Source organism: Moschus berezovskii, chromosome 21, assembly GCF_049115385.1.
Source record: "Moschus berezovskii isolate FMDL1 chromosome 21, NW_MosBer_1.0, whole genome shotgun sequence".
NCBI lineage: Eukaryota > Metazoa > Chordata > Mammalia > Artiodactyla > Moschidae > Moschus > Moschus berezovskii.
The window spans coordinates 937,519-957,462 of record NC_142480.1 but is presented as its reverse complement, the minus strand read 5'-3'; the positions used below and the strand labels follow the sequence as shown (position 1 = coordinate 957,462).

General features: G+C 61.4%; 2 protein-coding genes across 4 annotated transcripts; one reads left to right on the top strand and one right to left on the bottom strand.

Moving 5' to 3' along the window:
• Window positions 1-1,065: 1,065 nt before the first annotated feature.
• On the top strand, window positions 1,066-6,895 carry CLBA1 (clathrin binding box of aftiphilin containing 1). The gene is given in 8 exon segments (XM_088829816.1): window positions 1,066-1,688; window positions 1,690-1,720; window positions 1,722-2,165; window positions 2,398-2,520; window positions 3,308-3,453; window positions 4,764-4,893; window positions 5,263-5,367; window positions 6,189-6,895. Coding segments are annotated over 8 exon segments (1,182 nt in total). The 5' UTR covers window positions 1,066-1,650; the 3' UTR covers window positions 6,354-6,895.
• A 3,645-nt stretch (window positions 6,896-10,540) lies between these two features.
• Window positions 10,541-18,980, bottom strand: CDCA4 (cell division cycle associated 4). Of its 3 annotated transcripts, none has more exons than XM_055418665.2 (2): window positions 18,850-18,980; window positions 10,541-12,559 (listed from the first exon to the last, which is right to left on the bottom strand). In XM_055418665.2, the coding sequence occupies exon 2, from the start codon at window positions 12,551-12,553 to the stop codon at window positions 11,885-11,887; it is 669 nt and encodes a 222-aa protein (XP_055274640.1). In that variant the 5' UTR covers window positions 12,554-12,559; window positions 18,850-18,980; the 3' UTR covers window positions 10,541-11,884. The 3 variants fall into 3 exon arrangements, with proteins under 3 accessions (XP_055274640.1, XP_055274641.1, XP_088685940.1); XM_055418666.2 differs by lacking the exon at window positions 18,850-18,980 and adding an exon at window positions 17,626-18,686; XM_088829814.1 differs by lacking the exon at window positions 18,850-18,980 and adding an exon at window positions 13,313-16,529.
• Window positions 18,981-19,944: the final 964 nt, after the last annotated feature.

Sequence of the window (19,944 nt, the reverse complement as noted above, 5' to 3'; positions counted from 1 at the left end):
ATCACCTTCCTCACCTGACGGGGGTACGACACTCCCCCTACCCCTTTCCAGCTCCTGGACTGTGCAGATGGCATGGACAGTGGATGAGGGGGGTCCAAGCAGTGGGTGGACAACAGGGGACAGCTCGCCCCGGGTGCTGTCGGGGCAGGAGAGGGCTGGTGTCTGGTCACCTTCCTGAAGGTCATCCCGGTGACTGCCCAGCACCGGGCAGTCTGCCTGCATCGCTCCAACGCTGCATCTCTGGCCGCCGTGGCCCTCAGGAAGCAGAGAATGATCTCATCTAGTCATTTTTAAAATTGGAATTTTCTGTAGCTTGGCTGAGAAGGACCAGGGGAAGAACCGATGATTCACGCAAACTGGATAGGGCCCAGGGAGATCCCTAGGTCACAGGGTGGAGAAATCTGAGCATAAAAAAGTAAACCAGGAGACCCGGCCTGGATCAGGGCTTCCGCGGGGGCATGATGGTCGAGTCTGCAGAAGGCTGACTTCATGAGACTGGGTAAGATGGGGAAAGGCCCAGAATGCCTGGAAGGGGAGCTGGCAGGAGGGTGAGGCCGGCCGACAATGCCCGCCTTGCCCTCGGGCCGGTGGCCGCAGGAGGGTCTGATGGCTCACGGCCCAGGCTGTCCCTGCTCTGCCGTGGGGCCGGCTGGTGACCACGCTGAGAACCAGGGCACTCCACGGGACCCTGGGGTTCCGGATTGGGCATCACACAGCTAGGCACCCTCGCTGCGGCGGGGCCGCGGAGCGAGCGGCGGCGGCGGGCAGCCTGCTCGGGAGGACTGCCGGTGCGGGCAGCGGGCGCCTGCTCCGCCCGGCCGCGCGGGGCGCGCTGCAAGGGGGCGGTCGAGCGAGGGGCGCATCTGACTAAAGGAGAGCCCCTGCACGCGGCGGCCGAGGGGCGCAAGGTGACGGCGCCCACCCAGGCCTGTCCCGCTCCACCGCCCACGAGGCTCGGCCGGCACAGCGCGCGGAGCCGGCTCCGCCGACGCGGGGCGGGGCCTGGCGCTGCCACGCCCCGCGCGGCGCCGGCGCGCTGACGTCAGGGCGGCAGACGCCGGAAGCGGGGCTGGCGCGCGTCGTTGCTGGGCAACGGGCCGGCGCCGGCCTAGGGACGCCCGGCATCCCCGCTGCGCCGGCGGGAGGAGGCGGAGAGGCAGCCGAGGTGGGTGCGGGCCGGGGCGGATAGCCGCCGGGGCCCCAGCGCGCCCTGAGACCGCCTCTCAGGAGCCCCAGGCCAGGCCCGATCGGGGTCCTCAGCGGCCGCCTCGGATCTCCGCCCCGCCCCGGAGAGGGAAGTACCCGAGCCCCCGGCCCAACTCTCGGGGCCCTCTGGGCACTGCCCTCCCGCGGGCGCCCCGACTCTCCGCTACCCTGCCAGGCTGTGCTGACCCCCAGGACCTGTCTGGTCTCTAGGACACGCCCCTGTGCTGGACCGGTCGCCCAGGCGCGCGGAGGAGAAAACCGGGCAGCGGCTCCGGTCACTTTTCCTGGGTGACCAGGCAGTCTGTGTCCCTTCCACAGCGACAGTGGACTCACACCCGGCCATCTGTACTCCTGAGGAAGCCGTGGGCAGCTGCCGGGCCGTGGGCGAGCAGGTGACGCCCTCCGGCGCCGTCCCCTCGGGGCTGCTCCCGCACAGCAGTATGGATGTCTCCTGAGCGTCTTCCCATCGCGTCTGTGCGGCCGGGGGCACCAACATGCAAGACCAGCCGGAGCTGGGGGGCGCACCTGGCCAGGGGCTGCCTCTCTGCGCCTTTCTGAGTGACCTCCCAGAGCGAGCAGGCGGGGTTTCCCTCCGCCAGGTTTCTAAAGACGGCGGTGTGCCTGGGAGGCAGAGTGGTCACGCTGTGGAGTGCGGGAGGCCCCGCTCCGCCCTTCCCTCGCTGGGCGGGGAAGCCGGGATCTCTGGGGGCAGCTGCGAGGGCTTGTGTACCAGCACCTCCAGGGGTCCAGACCCAGGGGAACACAGCGGCGCCTGGGGGGAGTTTGAAGTCTTTCAAGAATCCTCAGCCAGCTCTGAACAATTCTCTCAGTCCTTTGAGCTCCGGGAGAGGCCCGCAGCCTCTCAGCCATGGAGAACCGCTTCTGCCCAAAAGGAGCACAGTTCTAGCCAGCCTCACCAAGGTGGAGTGACAGGAACCAGCGCCATCGCCCCTTCTGAGGTATTTCTAAAGTCTTGGCCACGTTGCACAGGAAGTGTCTCCTTCCCTGTGGTGGACTGGTCAGGGAGGGGGTCCACTTGTCTCTGGGCCTTCATCCTGGCCCCCTCCGCTTTCTGTTCCCTCCCCCTTCCCATCTGCCCACTCTCCATCAGCTGGGCTGTGTTTTCCTGGGCCCAGTTCTGGGCATGTGGGGGAAGAGCATTTTGTTTGAGTCCGTAATCTCCTTACTTAGAAAACCTTGCCAGATCACACGTCAGTGTGTGTGAGTGACGGGGCGCTGGAGGTGGCCTGGAGAGCCCAGCACGCGCCCCTCGTCCCTCCGGTGCTGTCCTGCCCGCCAGCATCTCCCTTCTCTGTGAGTGCCTCTCACCCTCCCCTCTCTCTGCCTTCTCTTCCCCCGTGGTTCACCCCTAACACCAAAAGCGAAACAGGGAAGGGAGGACAGGGAAAGGTCTGCTGGTTCTAGGGTAGACCACTTGCTGTCCACGCCCGGCGGTGTCTCCCCGGACCTCTGACAAGACCCACCCCGTTCAGTTAGCTCTGCGCCGACGCTTGTTTCGAAGGCAGGACTGTCTCCCAGTGCAGTTGCTGTATCGGGAAACAACGTGAGCGAAATGTGAGCTTTGCCGGAAACACAGGGCGAGTGCAGAGAACCACAGCTGCCGAGCTGAGGCCCTCGAGAATGCACACCACACACCTGCCCACCTCTCCCCGCCACCTCGGTCTGCCACACCCATCCCCCGCCCAACCCCCGCCCTCAGACGGCTCACCTTCAGGACTTAACACTTCTCACAGCCCACAAGCCTCTCTTCCGGGAAGTTTTTACTGCAGTTGGGACAGATTTCTCAACCAAGTCACACATGCGAAACAGCACTTGCACTTTCACCCGGCGCCTGTCTCTCTTCTGAGTGTCCTTGATGAAGGTCATGACTGTGTGCCATGATCACACTTTCCCACACACCCCCGTTTCCACAGCACGACTCCCGCGCAGTGATTTTTAGGAACAAACATGTCATGTTTCAGGAGCAGCAACAATATATAATCATTTACAAATTTCACTTGCACCAAAATTATATATTTGGAATGAGGTGACATGACGTGTATATGTCTCCTAACTTTGATGTGTTTTTCTTCTTTTTCAGCCCGTTGTCAGCTGTGAGGATGTCTTCAAGTCTGCTTTTCAAGAAGTACCAGTCCCACAGGCCACCGAGAGTATCTCCACCTTGGACCACTTCTTAGAAACAAGGAATGAAGAAAAATCTGGCCTTGAATCTGTGCATAAACTGTGGTAATGAACTTAAATCAGTACTCACGTGTCGTCCGGCAGGCTGAGCTGGTGGTCTTGGGGTCGTCGGGTCTTCTGCTTCAACCTGACCCTCCTGAGTTCCCGCCACCTGAGGTCAAAGGGTCGCAGGGCAGCTGGCACAGGTGCTGCCCCTCCTCTAAACAGCCCTGTCCAGCCCCGCCTCGGGGCCCCTCCAGCAGTCTGGAGCAGAGTGGGCTGGGGAGGGCCGGCTCCTCGGGTCTGGGTGGGAACGCTGCAAGTTCTGGAGGGCCCAGGGGGCTGGCATGGCGGACTCAGGGGCTCCTAGGGGATGGGAGCAAATGACCCCCCAGTTCCTGGAGAGGTGCTCAGTCCACTGCAGGACTGCCACCCCCAGGGCCAAGTCCCTGGGATCACAGGTCACAGAGGCACTTGTCTGCCGATGGCCATTTCGTCAGATGGCCTTAGCGGAAAACCATACTAGCTCAAGTGAACAGTGAGGCGGGCCTAGGCCCCAGGGTGGTAGAGGTGACTGGGAGCTCGCTCCTCTGGGACCTAAGCCCGCCTCACAGGCTGACACTGCAGACAGCGCTGCGGGTGGGCCCTCCTGGGCCCTGGCAGGGGTCAGAGCCAGCCTGCGCGGGGCACTCTCCCCCACCAGCAGAGGTCCCCACGACAAAGGCTGAAGTGCGCCCAGGGCACACTGCTTCCCCAGCCTGTGCTCCAGGCCTGCAGGTGGGGGGCATGAGCCTGGGGCACCTGTACACACAGGTGGGCCTGGGGGTCGGGACTGGCCCGGCTCGGCGCTGTGGCGACATGGAGGGGTGACCTGGAAGCACTTCAGCACTGGGCACATCTGTCGCCCTGGAGCTGTTTGGGGACCAGCTGCGCCCTCGGTCCCGGAGGCCCTCGGTCCCGGAGGCCCTCGGTCCCGGAAGCCTTCACTCCCGGAGGCCAGGCCAGTCCACCGGGCAGGGGTCCAGCACGCACTCTGGCATCTGCTTCTTGGTCTGTGGGCATCTCTCTGGCACCTGGCATGGTTCCAGGCACCTGAGATCGTCAGGGAGCAAGATGGCAGAGTATCTAGCCGCCTGGAGCTTCTGCCCTAGGAGGAGACACACGGTGGTGAAATCGGTCATTCAGGCCAGGGCTGAGCTCTGTGGAGACAAAGCCAGGAGGAGGGAGTGGTGTTGGGCGAGTAGATACTTGAGCAAATGAACAAAGAAACAGAAGCCGGGGCTCTGCTTTCGGAATGCTGGAGGGTCAGATGCCCTCTGTGCCTCCCTTCCGAAGGCCTTGCAGGTTGCCCTGTAGTTAAGGCAGCTCTTTTGCAGTTCTGAATCTAGAAAACTCTGGAGGGCTCTTCACAACACGGGGACCACGACGATCTCCCGATGTGTCTGGAGCGAGTCCCGCAGCCGGGAAAACTTCCTTCCTGTTCTCGGAGTAGACGCTGCTCAGAAGGTGGGCTGACCTGGGTAGAGAGGGGCTCCCGGAGGCCGGCCGGATCGCACGGCGTCTTTGCCAGCTATGCTGTGCGGCGCACTGCAGGGCCTGCCTGGGGCCGGGGAGGGGGCTCGCGCACCAGCGGCCAGGTACGGCCTCCTCGGGCCGCCTGGCCGTGTGGCTCCTCAGGAAAGGCACTGCAGGGCTCAGGGCGGGGGCAACCACTGGGCCGGGGTGTGCAGAGGGCGGTCCCCTGCAGAGCCCAGATCTGAGCCACGTTGCCATTTTACAGGGAGATGTGCCAGAGGCCCAGATGGAAAGGGAAGCAGGGAGGAGAAGACCGTCTAACCTTCTGTTCCTCTGGCTGACTCTGGTTTGCTTTCTCAGAGCCTCTCGGGGAACCCTGGTCACACTCTGGGCGAGCCCGGCCTCCACGAGCCTGAGGAGCTCGGCTTCCGTCTGCAGCACTGCAGAGCCCTGATCCAGACCAAGGTGAGCGTGAGTCACTTCACTGCTTCACCTGTGGCTCTGAGAGTCCGAGGGTGCTGCGGGGTCAGGGCGGCAGCTCCTCCCCACTGCATGGTGGGGCCCAGGCAGGAAGAAGGGGCTCCATCCCGCAGCCCCTCGCACAGAAAAGCCTCTGCAGGAATGGGATCTCCACCCACCCTTGGAGCAGATGTTGGGACAGGGGACACCCTAACCAGCCAGCTGACCTCCAGAGCCCCGAGCTTCACCCAGAAGGGCCTGTCCACCCCCTGATCCCTACCACGTGCTGGGTATCCCGCCCCCAGGGACAAGGCCTGACGCACAGGGGGTGAAAGGGGGTCATGTGGGGAAGGACCTGAGTGGAGCTGGGGAGGAGGGCGTGGAGCAAGCCCACAGGCGGAGGAGGGCAGGGCAGTCCAGCCTGTGGGCCAGCCCTCTGCTCTGCGGAACCTTCATGGGGCAGGAGGTGGAAACTTCCAGAGGCACATGGCTGGGCTGTCTTAGAGCAGCAAGACCTAAGCGTCCCCAGCAGCCCCTCTCCCATGGCAGCCCCGACGGGGATCGGAGCATGAGGGTGGCCCAACAGGAATGTCCAGGGGCTGCGGCTGGGCGGGAAGAAGACTAGGTCAACCCGGCCAGGCCAGAGCTGCCCTCGGGCGCCGTCCCGGCCCAGCCCATCTGCTCCGGGAGAATCTGTGGCTTCATCCAGAGCTCCTTCGTGGTGACAGCGTGTGGGAGGGCCACAAGACGAACTGGCCAGGCGCCAGTGGCCAGGCATCCTAGAGGGCATGCGTGCTCGCCCTGACCGGTGCCTCCTCTCTTGGCAGCTCTCGGGGACATCGGGTGGTGGACAGGGCAGCCTGATCACCTACAGCCTCTTCCTGAAGACCCCCGTACATGGAAATGGGCAGTACATCACGATTCCAAGGAAAAAGAAGATTTTCAGTCCTCGTAACCTAAAACTGACATTGTTTAATAGTGACATTTGCTAAAGTGGGAGAACTTTTGTGTCTTGATGTGGGATTTTACCATTTCTTCCTAGTCTGGTTTGGTACTGGAGACCAGAACTGTTTTGTGAAGGTGGTCCACATCAGGGTGGACACTCTGATGAGGGGGTGTGTCCCTCAGCAGGGCCAGCCACCAGGAAGGGTGCGCCCGGGTTCCCAGGAGCCCCGTCCCAGCCTGGTGGGGAGAAGGAAGGTGGCTCTTGGGGCGCCTGTGAGACCCCAGGCCCTGTGTCTGAACCACGCTGCCCGGGACCCCAGGCTGGCCTGGCATGCGGCTGGGACTGTCACTGGGAGCAGCCGTCAGGGCCCTGGAAGGTCCTGCACTGGCCCCCGGCCCGGGTGTCCATGCGGCTGGGTGCGTGGAGTGGGTGGGGGTGCCGTTTCCCTACAGCAAGTGTGCTCCCTGCAGCAGTCACACCTGCCTGCCAGCAGGCGAGCGGCCTGTCATCAGCTAAGGAAGAGGCCCCTCTGACGAAAGAGCCCAGCAGGCGGCACTGACTTTTGTAAAATTTTATTAAATGAAACAGCCTGGATAAGCTGTGTTCTTGCTAAATCGCCGGCTCTGTGGGGACACATGCTGGACCCTGAGTGGCAGCCCCACCTGCCCTCGGGGAGGCCTGGGGAGGGAAGGCCAGGGGGGCCCGCAGGCACAGGGACCCCAGCATCGCTGTCCCCCCAAGGCCACTCTCAAGGCAGGGAGACCACAGCCGGGGCGGCCTCAGACGCTGGCTCCATGGATGTGGGTGTCAGACCCCAACAGAGGCCCAGCAGGGACACAGTGACCAGCACGTGTCACTTGTCACACGTCACACGGGGGACAGGGGGGTTGTCACCCACACCCCAGCGCCCTCAGCCATTCCACAGACCGCCTGCCTGTAGATCTGAGGCTTATTTAGAGGTGACTGATTCTGGGGGGCTGTGCATTTGAGAAATCTGCCTCTCCTTTCCAGCCGTGAGAATCTGGAAACAGCTTTCTGACATGCCGCTTCCATCACAGGGAGGGGACTGTCCATGTGGGGTCTCCCAGGGCCCCGCCAGCAGAGATGGCCTGGGCTGTGCCATCTTGTCCCGACCTTCAGTTGAAGACTTGATGACCCAACATGTGCCGTCCCGCCCCCCCCCACCTGCAGTCTCGGTGCCTGTGGCCTGCAGCAGGGCCTGGGCTCCCAGGGCAGAGGCTGGGTCCCCCTGGTGAGAGCACCAGATCCTGGTCACTAGATGGGTGGTCAGTAACAAGGGGCCTGGCCCCCAGCTCTACAGAAAAGAGTTCCCACAAAGATGGAAGCAGTGAAGCACCCACTAAGAGGGAAGAGTGCCGGACGTGAACAGGCAGCCGCGGGGCAGCTCAGAGGGACAGCCCCGGGGCCGCCCCCTGCGGCAGTTCCAGTAACTCCTGTGGGGCGTTTCTTCCTTCGGCCAGTCACCTTGACGTGCCTGGCTCCCAGCCCGCTTCCCCTGTGTCTCAGGATCCTCCCGTGTGCGCGCATGCATCTCAGCCAAGGTGGATTTTACCGAAAGGGCGTCTGGGTAGAACATCCTTGACCTGAGTCCCCTTTGGCCTCCAAGGAGCCTTTTCTGCACGTGCTCAGGGAGGTCTCCTGGGCGCGAGAACAAGCAGCGTGCGTTCTGGGCAGGGCCCCGCCTCCTCCCTTGGTGGCCCTGCTATTCTTGTCTTAGTGTCCCAACCGCAGGGAATGTCTCCAATCACTACCCTAGGGGGCCCATCTGCCTCCTGCCTCACACCCAGATTCAAACTCAGACGCTGCGACCCTCCCTGCCCACTGGCCCGGGTCCAGCCAGGTCTCAGGCAGCTCCTCACCGCGGTCCGGACTCTGAACTCTGTGCCCCGCCCCGCCCCCCAACCCGCTCTGCTCCTTCACCAGAGCCCGGGCCCCTCACTCCCTGTCTAATCGGACGTCCAGTCGGCCCTGATTCTGCACCCGCATGTCCACCCACATGAGGAGCTTCCTGAGCTGGGAGACCGGCGGGCTCACGGGGAAGTGCCGCATGCCCACCTGATTCAGAGGTCAGGGTATGGGTGGCCAGTGCTCTCACCCGGACCAGAACAGGCCCAACCAGCCACCAAACCAGGGCGTAAACAAAGCCGCTATAAAAACTTTAGAAACGGAAGGGGAAGTGTTACTCGCTCAGTTCTGTCTGACTCTGTGACCCCATGGACTGTACATAGCCCACCAGACTCCTCTGTCCATGGAATTTTCCAGGCAAGAATACTAGAGCGGGTTGCCATTTCTTTCCTCAAATATGAAAATAAATAGAAATAAACAGGGTTGAGGTTATAAAGAACACCTAGGCAGTGGATGAGGCCCACAGCCACTCTCGTCACCCCAGTGGCGAGTCAAGGGACTTCCAGCTCCACGCAGGGCCAGCGAGCCCAGAGCCAAGCAGCCCCAGTGGGGGGCAGGCCTGGACCCCGCCTCTAGCCCGGTAAGACTGTAAAACTGAGAAGACTGCTCAGACCAGCACTCTGGGGTTTCTGCCAAGTCTCCATCAGTCCCATGGAGCTGGGTTCGGACACACAGCCCTGCAGAGACCTCGGCCATCATGTGAGGAGAAGCCTGGCTTCCCTGACGACTCCATGCTGGAGAAAGTGTGCAGAGTGACCCCACAGGCAGAGGCCAGGAGGTGCCCGAGGACCCAGTGCTGGAGTCTGCCAGCCTGGGAGCCAGCCACATGAGGAGGGGAGCGACAGCCAGGATGACACGCGATAGATAACGTTTATTCCAAAACCAGGTGACAATGAAAACAGCATCAAAAGCTGAGGGAGGCAAGGAAATCGGTGCTTGCTGCGAAATTCACGAACACGAAAAGGAAGGAGCTGAGATTCATCACTGCCTGACGCACCCCAACACCCTGCCCTGCGTCCCTGGAGCCTGAGTCAGCTCCTCACGTAATGACAGCCTCGCGTCACTTACTGTCCTTAAGGGTAACTCAGTGCATGCTTACTACGGACGGTTCACAAGCGTCTTGCAACACTAGACTAGCCACTGGTCAAGACGTGTGAACCGCCCTCAGGCTGGGCCCCTCCGGAATCTCCCCTCTCCACAGCTGGCCACCACGTCCGTCCTCCATCCACAGGACCCCACTGCCCCCTGCCACGCACTGCCTGGACCCTGGGCACCTGGGCAGCAGCAGGTGAATTCCACATCCTTCCTGTTGAGGAGCTGGTGGAGCTCAGCTGTGCTCAGAGGCAGCTGCAAACACGCACTGGGAATCTCTCCCCGAAAACCCAGCTCCCTTATCTGGAGCGCAGAACCAGCCTGGCCTGGGGCGAGAGGGTCACGAGGTGGTGGGACGAAGGCAGAAGCCTTAGGACTGCAGCCAACACACCTTTTTTGCAGTTTACGAACAGGTAACCGCACGTACACGGGAACTGAAAGCTTCCCCTCCCCCTCCCTAGTCCCACACCTCATTCAGTTCATCGCCAGCGTGACCGACTGCTCCGCGGACACTGAATCCAGCACGCCAGGCCTCCCTAGTCCCACACCTCCATTCAAATCCATCGCCAGCCACTGACCACTGTTCCTCCCTGGGCAGCCTGACACGTCCAGGGAACTCGGTGTCCAGACGGGCCCCATCTCACCCTGCCCAGCACGACTGGGCCATCGACAGGCTCCCGAAATGTGAGTGGGCCGCTGGCAGGACAGAAAGGAGACTGGGGGCTCAGTCGCATCTGCAGACAGGGACCTAGAGCCAAAGCCCGAGTCACCGCGGAGGCTGCCGGACAAACAGTGCAGCCGCCCCCACACGGGAACCCCTGTTCTGAAGACAGAACCACCATGAAGACACAAGGCGCCGCGTGCGTGAAGTGTGCTGCTTACAAACATCCACTTCAGCTACTTTCCACAAGGGAGTACTTGCAAAATCTAGAGGGAGCACCCCTCAGACGCCGAGAGCCACAGCCGGCATCTCACCCGCAGCTTCCCGACCCAAACCCCCAGGTGTTGTCTCCACCCGCCGCCGAAGCCGGGGCGGGAGAGCTGCCTCCAAGCCCCATGGGCCTGGAAAGGAGACAGCCCACTGCTCACCTGCCAACACACCCACGTGACGCCCACACCCGCCCCTCAGGCCCTGCTGGATCTGCAGACCGAGCTGAGCGAGGCAGAGGTCCGCCCGACGACACCATCCGGCAGGTAACTGACAACACACTCCACTCAGGTTAGATAAGTTTTTAATAAAATGAGCATAACCACTGATACTAAGAAAGCAACTCTTCTCGGCTAAGGGCCGGAGAAGGAAGAAAAAGCGACAGATGGGAAACGTGCAGTGGTGTGGGGAGCAGACTCACTTGTAAACAAGTGACAAAGATCTAAAAGCTGTGGGCGGTCTGGGTGCCCCGACACAGGACACACAGCCCAGCCCACCGTCAACGACCCTCCAGACGGAGGAGCCATGGTAATGACACGTGTCCAGACTCCTTAAAGTCCTAGACTTAAGTTCAAGCTTAAGATTCTGTCCCAGCACTGGTTTAACGGAGCATATGTGAACACCCTCTAGCCCAGAGGTGCACAGACGCCCTCCCCAAACACGTGGGCTCACAGCAGCCTCCTCGACCGTGGGCTGGGTGCATGGGGGTCCAGCAGCTGGCCAGGCGGGGGTGCCGGAGGGCAGCGACTGTAGCAAGAAGCTTGGCTGTGCTGGAAAACCTGTGCAGGACGGGTCCCTAGACGCAGACCCTCGGAGGCACCACCCGAGACCTCGGGTACGAGTGGTCTCCAGGCAGAGCGCACCCGACCTTCAGCCCCAAAGACACTTACTCATAAACAGGCATAAATAAAACCCTTCAGAACCCACACTACAGTCCAACATACACATGGTCACACAGCAGATCTGGTGAATAAACCCTTCAGAACCCACCCTGCAGTCCATCAGACATGTGGTCACACAGCAGATGTGGTAAAGGCGTCATGTGCAAGGCCTCTGACCCTGACCTCGCTCAGGCCGCAACAGGGCCTACGGGCAAGGCTCACACCCGAGTCCAGAGTGGAAATCACAACACGGGGACACTGCAGACTCAGGGCAGTGATGCTTTGTAAAAAGAACAGTGTTCATTAAACTTTAATAAAATGAAATACACCAACTGCAACTGTTTACGCTGTAAGTTTCTAATGTAGCAGCAGACCATGTTTATAGAAAAAATATACTTTTAAGAAAATAGCTAAAAAAATCTAAAGTGATCAAAATATAAAAAGTTAAAAAATGTATCTTAAGACAAAATATTGCCTCAAACATATAAAACTTAATTTTAGAAAATTCACCCATCTAAACTTGGATGAGGCTGGATGCGGCTGGCATCCTCCGGTGGGGCTGTCGCAGGACACAGGTCAGGGCCGAGGGCAGCACGACCGGCCCGGAGGAAAGACACCAGCCCTGGGAGGGCGGGGCCGCCGGATGCGGCTCAGGGAACTCTCCTGATCACAGAGAGCTGGCCCCCGGCACCACAGCCTCGCACGCCGGCTGTTTCCGAGAGCCTCACAGATGCACTGCAACACCGTGGCTCAGGTCTCCACCAGGATCTCCACCACGTGGTCCAGCTCGCTCAGGTCCGCCTTGCAGCCAGCGCCAGGGGGCGGGACGGCAGTGGAGGCGAAGGTCTCCAGCCCCTCCGGGCCCGATTTGGCGCTGCCCACCATGCCCGTCAGCACGGCATCCAGGTCGTAGTAGGAGCCGTCCACGTCAGAAAACAGCTCCTCCACTGCGCCGGGGCCGTGGCTCTCTAGCGTCTCAAACACCTGATCTAGTGACCTGGGGAAGCCCCCTCGGCTCTCTCCGGGGCCGGCCCTGTCCCAGGAGCCTCCCAGCGAGGCCCTGGGAGCCTGTGCTGCTGGGACCACCTGCAGCGCAGAGGCCAGGTCTGCGGGGTCAGGGGCTGGAGGTGGCCCCGCCCAAGCCGAGCGGCACAGAATCTCCGTGGACATCAGGCGGTCACGCGGCGCCCGGCCCATGGTCTGGGGCCCGGGCAGGCACCAGCTCCTGTCCTGGGTCATCTCCTCCTGGATCTGCCGGACCGTGTTGGCGATGAGGACCGAGCGGCACAGGTTGGGCTCTGCCAGCATGTGGCATAGCTGCAGCTTGACCAGCGACATGTCCAGGAGCGACTGGCGCTGCACGGGGTCGGCGGGCACATCCTCCTCCGAGCACTTCCTCTTCAGCCCCCGGGCGAACATCGTGCCCTGCAGAGACGAGAAAGACGCTGCTGAGCCCGCTGCAGGGGTCCCGGGGATGGATTCTGCAGCACCTTGGCCCAACCTCGGGGGTGATGCATGTTGGGGGGGGTTGGCTGGGATGCGGACAGAGTGGACATGCTGCACTGCACCCGCCCCTCCTTCCAAACCCTCCCTTCCTCAGCGTCTGGAAGGCCCAGGGCTAGGGCAGGGTTCCCACCGGGGGCTGGAGCAGTCTACGGCCACCCGGGGGGCACCGGTCCAAGTGGATGCCATGCCTGCACCACTGGATGAAAATGCTGGTTCTTAGGCCTCACCTGGACTGAGGCTGGCTGGACACAGCCAACCTACTGTACCTCTGCTCTGAGAGGCAGAAATACAAGGAAGCTGCCCTTCTGAACAGGCTCTAAGTTAGGAGACCCCAGGGGACGTTAAAGGTGGAGCAGAACAGGGCCAGGGCCCATGTTTCCCCACCCTCCTTCCAAGAACAAAGTGAAGCTGTAATGCACAGACCCTCTCTCAAGTTCATAAAGTAACTCAACATTTTTATTTCAAGGAACCTATTCAAGTTACCCACTTAAAGCAGCCCGTCCGCCAGCCCACCCTTAAGCAGAAGGTGCCCTGTCCTCCGGGCCTCCGTTCAATACCACAGTTCTCACCTCCTGTGTATTTTAACATTTAAGGAACTTTTTTAAATGTACGTGACTTCTTGGGCACTTATCCCAGAGAAACGAAAGCCAATGTTCATGTGAAAACACGCACAAGAATGTTCACTGCAGCTCCACTCACGACAGCCCCAAGCTGGGGAGCAGGCCCTTCAGGGAGCAGGGGCTGCTGCTCAGATGCCACCACGCAGGGGAGGACTGCCCAGCGGCAGGGGCTCGGACGGGCATCGAGGGGGTCACGCAGCACGACAAAGCCCATCTCAGGCGGCCCAGGGCCGGCCCCCTCCTACCACTCAGAGAGGGCTCCCTGGGGCCAGGACAGCTCACATAGGGACCTTGGAGGTGCTGCATGAGCCCCGACTGCTCAGAACCACACACGGGCACGACCCCACCAGTGCCGAGGCTGCTCAGAAGACAGTTTCTTGCAGGGGCTGCCGGGCCAGACACCACACACGGTTGCGAACACCGGGAGGCAGGGGTGCAAGGATGCCCCTCCAGGATACTTCTTGACAACTTCTCGTGGACCTGCAACCACTCCAAAACAGAAAGCGCAAACTAAGCGACGAGGACTTCCCTGGTGGGCCAGTGGCTGAGATCTGAGCTCCGCGTGCAGGGGGCCCAGCTTGATCCCTGGCCAGGGAACCAGACCCCACATGCCTCGACTAGAAGATCTCACATGCCACAGTGGACACCAAAGAGTCTGACTGCTGCACCAAAGACCCAGCGCAGCCAACACCCCCCAAAAGCGAAGTGATCACAGTGCACCCCTCACAAGATCGATCTCCCCAGAGCAGCAAACAGGTCTAACTCATCGGGAAGATCCAGAAGCCACGCCCATCACAGCAGCTCATCAACGGCTTCGGCTCACCACCAGAACCCAGGAAAAGTATCTCTGTGACTTCCAGTAATAAAGGATTCAAGTGCTTTGTCTTGGCTACAAATTCAACTTGAAGTCTTTTTTCCCCACTTACTTGTGTAAAAGTCACAGGCTTAAGATTTCTAAGCACACTGAGAGTTACTATAAATTACGTCACACTGTAGAGACACCCTGCGTTCTGGAGAAACACTCCAAGTTTAACGGCTCCTCTCTCTGTGGTAGATGAATCACCTCAAGGGTCTTTCCACGTAATCTCAAATCCTGACTCTGCTCGACCACTGACTTAACCTAGGGCCCAGAGGATCTCCTGGTGTATGTCCAGGGCTTAGGACTCAGCTCTCACTATTGAGGGCCCAGGTCCCATCCCTGGCAAGGGAACTAACATCCTGCAAGCTGCACAGCATGGACAGAGAAAAAAAAAAGGCAATTTAGAGCCTAAAGAAAACTCTGTCAAATAACACGATTAAGCTCAACTTCACCAACAGAAGAAGTCGGGCCACCCTCCCTCCGGCCCCTTGCGGCTTGGGTCTAGGGCAGGTCGATAGCCACTTGGGCCAGCGGGGATGGGCTGGAGACCACAGCTGGGAGGCTTCACAGGGCACCTCAGATACCACCTCCTTTTCCTCAAGGGGCCCTCAGGACAGTCAGTCCTTGAATTCATGACCCAGGGGGAGCCCCCCACTCCAGGCGCCGAATTCAGGGCGGCTGCAGCAGGAAAGAAGCCCAGAGGGCAGCCTTCCCGCTGTTTGCTGAGGCTGAACACAGCGAGGACACCTGACCCGCCCAGGACACCCAGCCGCCACCACGGGAAGCAGCCCACCCCCACCACCTGACGCGCGATAGCAGGTCTCTATCGACAGCCCAGGGTGCCCTCCCCAGCCCAGGCTCGGTCAGAAACCCACGCTTCCTGGGTTTTGGTCTCACTTCCCACAGAGGACCAGCTGGAGCAAGCTGCGCTGGACATGCCCCTGGCCAGCACGCTGGTCAGTCACCCGGCCCCCATTCCCGCTCAGGACCCTGAGGCCCCCCACTAGGAAGCACACCCACTCTGCTGCCCTCGCCCCTGCCCAGCCCGGTGGTGCTTGTGGCAGCCCCGGGGCAGCTTGGAAGACAGCGCTGCGCTCGTTGCGGGGGCCCGGCTCACGTCCGCGGTCCCCGTGGGTCACGGGGGGAGAAGCCGAAGCACAGGGCAAAGACGCTCGGCGACCAGTCGTCAGGTCATCTTACTGGCACTTCAGGAGCACGTTATCCCAGGCGCATCCGCATCTCGGGACGCCCTCCTTTCCATGCTCACCACGCCTTCCCCGTCACTCGGCACTTTACCGCCACTTCTGACAGCCACGTGTGTGTCACAACATACAGCGCCCCGACGGTCCTGCCGGTCTCGCCAGGGCTCCATGTCCCCAGTCTTCCGGGGAGCAGACGAGGCGCTGTCAGCTCCAGCAGTGACTCAGCGCATCGCGGGAGGAGCGGCTGGGACCCTGCCAAGCTGCCCTCAGGAAGGAGAGCCCCTGCCCCTCCGCCGTCTCCCCGTGCCGCCACCAGAGCGGCGGCTGAGCCTCCGTGCCTCCCCGCCAGTCCCTGCAGCAGCCTGAACCACCTCCCCACCAGCGGGTGGAATGTTCCGTAAGGTTCCAAGTGAGCTGGTGAATGGGTGAAGTGTGCTGTGCCCGAGGGCAGGGTACTGTGCAGGAACGAAACTCCGAGACAGATGCAAGGGTGGACTGAGAACACCCTCTGAGTAACAAGAACAGGGACGCAGGGACTTGCAGAAGAGGAGCGGGAACCCAGCCTGTTGTCACTGAGGAGGCGGGAGTGGCAGGAACTCCCTGGGACGGCGGGAACACAGCCCCTCCCGAGGGGAGCACGGGTCAGAGAGGAGGCCTTTGTCGGAATTCACTGACTGCACAGCCAACATCTGTTTGTTTGACTGCACTAAATTATACCTTCATTACAAACAAAAGTGCGTCAGTAAACAAGGCGATGGGCGGCTACCAGGATAAACCTAAATCACCAGCTACTGCCTCTGTGCACCCCCATGGGCATGCCAGGACAGAGCTGGCCTAAATGACTCCTTTCAAACACTCCAAAGCCTAAGCGACTGTTCACTTATGTTACACTCAACACAAGAAGATGCTGGCGGACTTACAACTACCCACGGGAGCAGCCCTCGGGCAGTGCCACACCCCCAAGAGGCTGCATCAGAGGGCGGGGCCAGGGTGACCCCAGAAGGTGGCCTGCGAGGGTCCTCTCCTCAGACATCTGTGTTTGGGACCAAATCTGAACAGAGGATGGTTCTGAGGGACCCTGAGAGCAGGGACCCTGAGAGATGCCCGGGGCAGAGGAGGGGCTGCGGACCCCCGGCTGGCCTAGTGGAGCCCCTTCTCAGCCAACTGTGGTTGGAGGGCGCTGAACTCCTAGCACAGGGGGACACAAGGCCCCAGCCTCCCAGGCCGTCCTAACTGCAAGTGCTGAGCAAAAAAACGTGGGGCATTACCCACCTCTGCAACCGGTGGGGAGGTCTCACCACGCAGCTGGTTAAACCCCGAGGTCCCAGTACTCATGGGCCACCTGAAACCCCCCAACCTCCCCGGGCAGCCCCCTGCCAGAGTCACCCCCATCCCCACCCTACAGCACAGCCCTCAGGCCTCCTTCAGACCAGCGCTCCGCCAGAGGGAAACAAGAAGGACAGATAGGCTGCAAGTTCCAGGTGGCGGTGGGGCACCCTGGCAGACACAGCCAGGTCCCCATGCCTGAGCAGCTCACACTGTGGCCCCCACTGAGAGCTGGTGGGAGATGCAGATCCCTGACTCAGAGGAGGAGGGCCACCACGGCCCTCAGCCCTGGGCAAGCACGCGCCTGAGTGAGCTTCAGGTACTTACGGCAAACCAGCAGTCTCAGTGCCGTCTCACTATGAGACTGGCTCTGAAATACTCACCAGAGACGCAGCAGGTGAGACAAAGTCCTGAGAACGCTGCCTGAGCTGGCGTGGAGGGGTCGCCCTCCACTGCCGCCTGTCTGGAGTTTCCATAAGCTGGTACTAAAAAGTCTACTGCAAGTATCTTTTTTCTTGGGGGGGGCAGCATCAGTCGACATGTGGGATCTTAGTTCCCCACCAGGGCTTGAACCCAGGCCCCTGGCAGTGAAAGCAGAGTCTTAACCACCTGACTGCCAGAGAACTCCCTCAAGTAACTTTTCTTATTTAGAATAAGATACACAAACTTTTTCTGCCTCGGAATATGTTCTAATAGCAAGCCTGAGAGAAACTTCCAGCCTTTTCCCAAGATAAAAGCTGCCATCTTCTCTCTCTCTCTCAAAAGAAAGTCATAACTGTTTTTTTCATATTATAAAAAATGGTAAAACTTGAAAATATAGAGCAACTGTATATAGGAAGTTCATACAATATTTAACTTTGTAAGAGGACAGTATCTTTGACTCATTTCAAGCCACACAGGGCCCCCGAAGAGGAAACAGGGCGAGTTTCCAGCAGAGGGAAACCTGCTATTTGGACCACAGCCTCTCCCAGCAGTTACCTGGCAGATGCTCTTCCTGGTTATCCTGCTTTGGGGACAATCAGCTTTTGAAAACGTAGAGCAGTGCGCTTGCCTCTGGAAACGAGTCTGGTACTTTTCCTAGCTCGGTGACCTAGGCAGGATGGGGCGGCTCAGGCAGCCCAGTGGACACAAGGTCTGGGAGCCCTACTCCCCCCATGCCCTGCTCCCCTTCCTGACGTCAGTGTCCACTGGATGGGGCAGCTGAGGCCAGGCTGCGGGGAAGCAGACCAGCGTGGCTTCAGGCCACCCAAGGCTGGCATCACTCCCCGACCAGCTTAGAGAGAAGCTGGGTCTCCTGCTGTACAGGGGAGAGAAACCATTGCAAAACATCCTCAGTGTTCCTTTTCAAAGCAATTAAAGGTGAGACACAAAGGAAAGGAACTCAAACTGAACACACAGGCACGCAGCCCGCTGCAGGGAGGCAGCCCTGACTTCGGGGATTCCAGAGAAAGGAGCCTCGGCCTGGGCCATTTCTGGAAGGCAGGACAGTATTGCAAAACGCTAGTTCCGCTAAAAAGAACTATGATCAAATTCAAGGGTTCCATTGCGAACACCTATCACCCACTGCTCACTCTACAAGAAATGCAGATTAGGAAGGAACCCTAGAAACGGATGGGTGGGGAGATAAAAGGATGAATGGATAGGTGGGTGGCTGGTGGGTGGCAGAAGCACAGCAGGGTGGACAGGTGAGTGACAGAGGGGCAGCGGCTCCGAGGCACTGCGGTCAGGGCTACCAACAGGGTCAGGGTCCCTACAGGTCTTCCTGGAGGGTCATCGTGGGCGCTGGGGGGAAGAGGGCCTGCACGGACCTCTTCCAAGTCCAAGGCAAGACGACAGCGTGGGGGATTCCCCGCGGAGAGCCCGACAGCTCAACCTGAGGGGTTTCTCCTTAAAACCCTCCCCAGTTAAGTTAAAGCTAAGGGGACGTCCCCGTGGACTGAAATGGAGCGGGACGGCCCGAGTCCAGGCCGCGGCGGCGGCACGGGAGCCCAGGGCGGCCCACTCGGCGGCAGAACGGGCCTCCGACGCGCCCCCGGCCCCCCCGCGAGCGCGACGCCTCGGGCGCCGCCCGGGGCCCCCTCAGCCTCCCGGGTCTCCCGCCGGGACGGCCGCCCAAGGGCCCGTCCAGGCGCCCCGCCTACGACCGAGCCCTCCCGAGGCCCAGCAGCCGCACAAAGGCCCGGGAGCCGCCCGCACGCTCACCTGGCCGCCCGCGTCCGCGCCGCCGCCCGCGCCGCCGCCGAGGGAGGGGCGGGGCCGGGCCGGGCCGGGGCGGGGCGGGGCCCACAGAGGGCGCCGAGGAGCCGGGCGCGCCGCCTGCCGATTGGCCGGCGGTGGGGGCGGGGCCTCGGGTTCAAACCGCGGGCGGGGCCTGGCGCGCGACTTCCCGCGCGGCCGCGTTGGCCGTTGGGCCCACGCCCCGGCCGCCCCCCCCCCCCGGGGCCCCCCCGGGGGGCCCCTCCCTGGTCCCCCCCGGGGGCGGGGCGCGGGGCGGGGCGCGGGGCGGGGCGCGGGGCGGGGCGCGGGGCGGGGCGCGGGGCGGGGCGCGGGGCGGGGCGCGGGGCGGGGCGCGGGGCGGGGCGCGGGGCGGGGCGCGGGGCGGTGGGGTGAGGGCATTTCTTTTAAAAGCTGGCTTTTTAGAGGAAAGGCCCTGCGTAGGATACGAAAGCCTCAGTCCGTTCAGTCCAGGAGCGCTGCTCGAGTGCAAGCCGGGGCTCGGCGGTGACGCGGTGAGAGGCCGGCCTCCTCCCGTGTCCCGTGACGGGTTAGACGCTGGGAGACCGCCTCGCGGGCCGCGCTGGGTGGGCGCTGTGCCCACGCGGGCCTCGAGGGCTGCGGTCGCCTGAGGAGGGAGGAAGGGAGAAGAGAGGAGAGCGTCCGGGGTGTGAGCGCGCCCGGGTCCAGCTGGGCCGGGTGCGGAGACGGGCTTCCCTCCGAGCGAGGCGGGAGACGGCCTCAGGAGACTCGCAGCTGCGGACAGGTTGGGGGAATAAAAAGTCCAGTTAGGTCACCGCAGTGACTGCAAAGGTCACACGTGTGCTCGTCAAACGAGGAGGAACACTAGGGGAAGGTGCCGCTGGCCACGTGCAGTACCAAAGGTTAAATTCCTTAACATGCAGATTACCCTGCCGCTGGAACAGAGATGAACAGACCGACAGAAAGTGGGTTCAGGGCAAAGGAAACAAGGTTCTTCTAACCAGAGGATGAGGAAGGGCGTCACCAGCTCAGTGGACATGAGTCTGAGCAAACGCCAGTAGATAGTGAAGGACAGGGAAGCCTGGCGTGCTGCGGTCCATG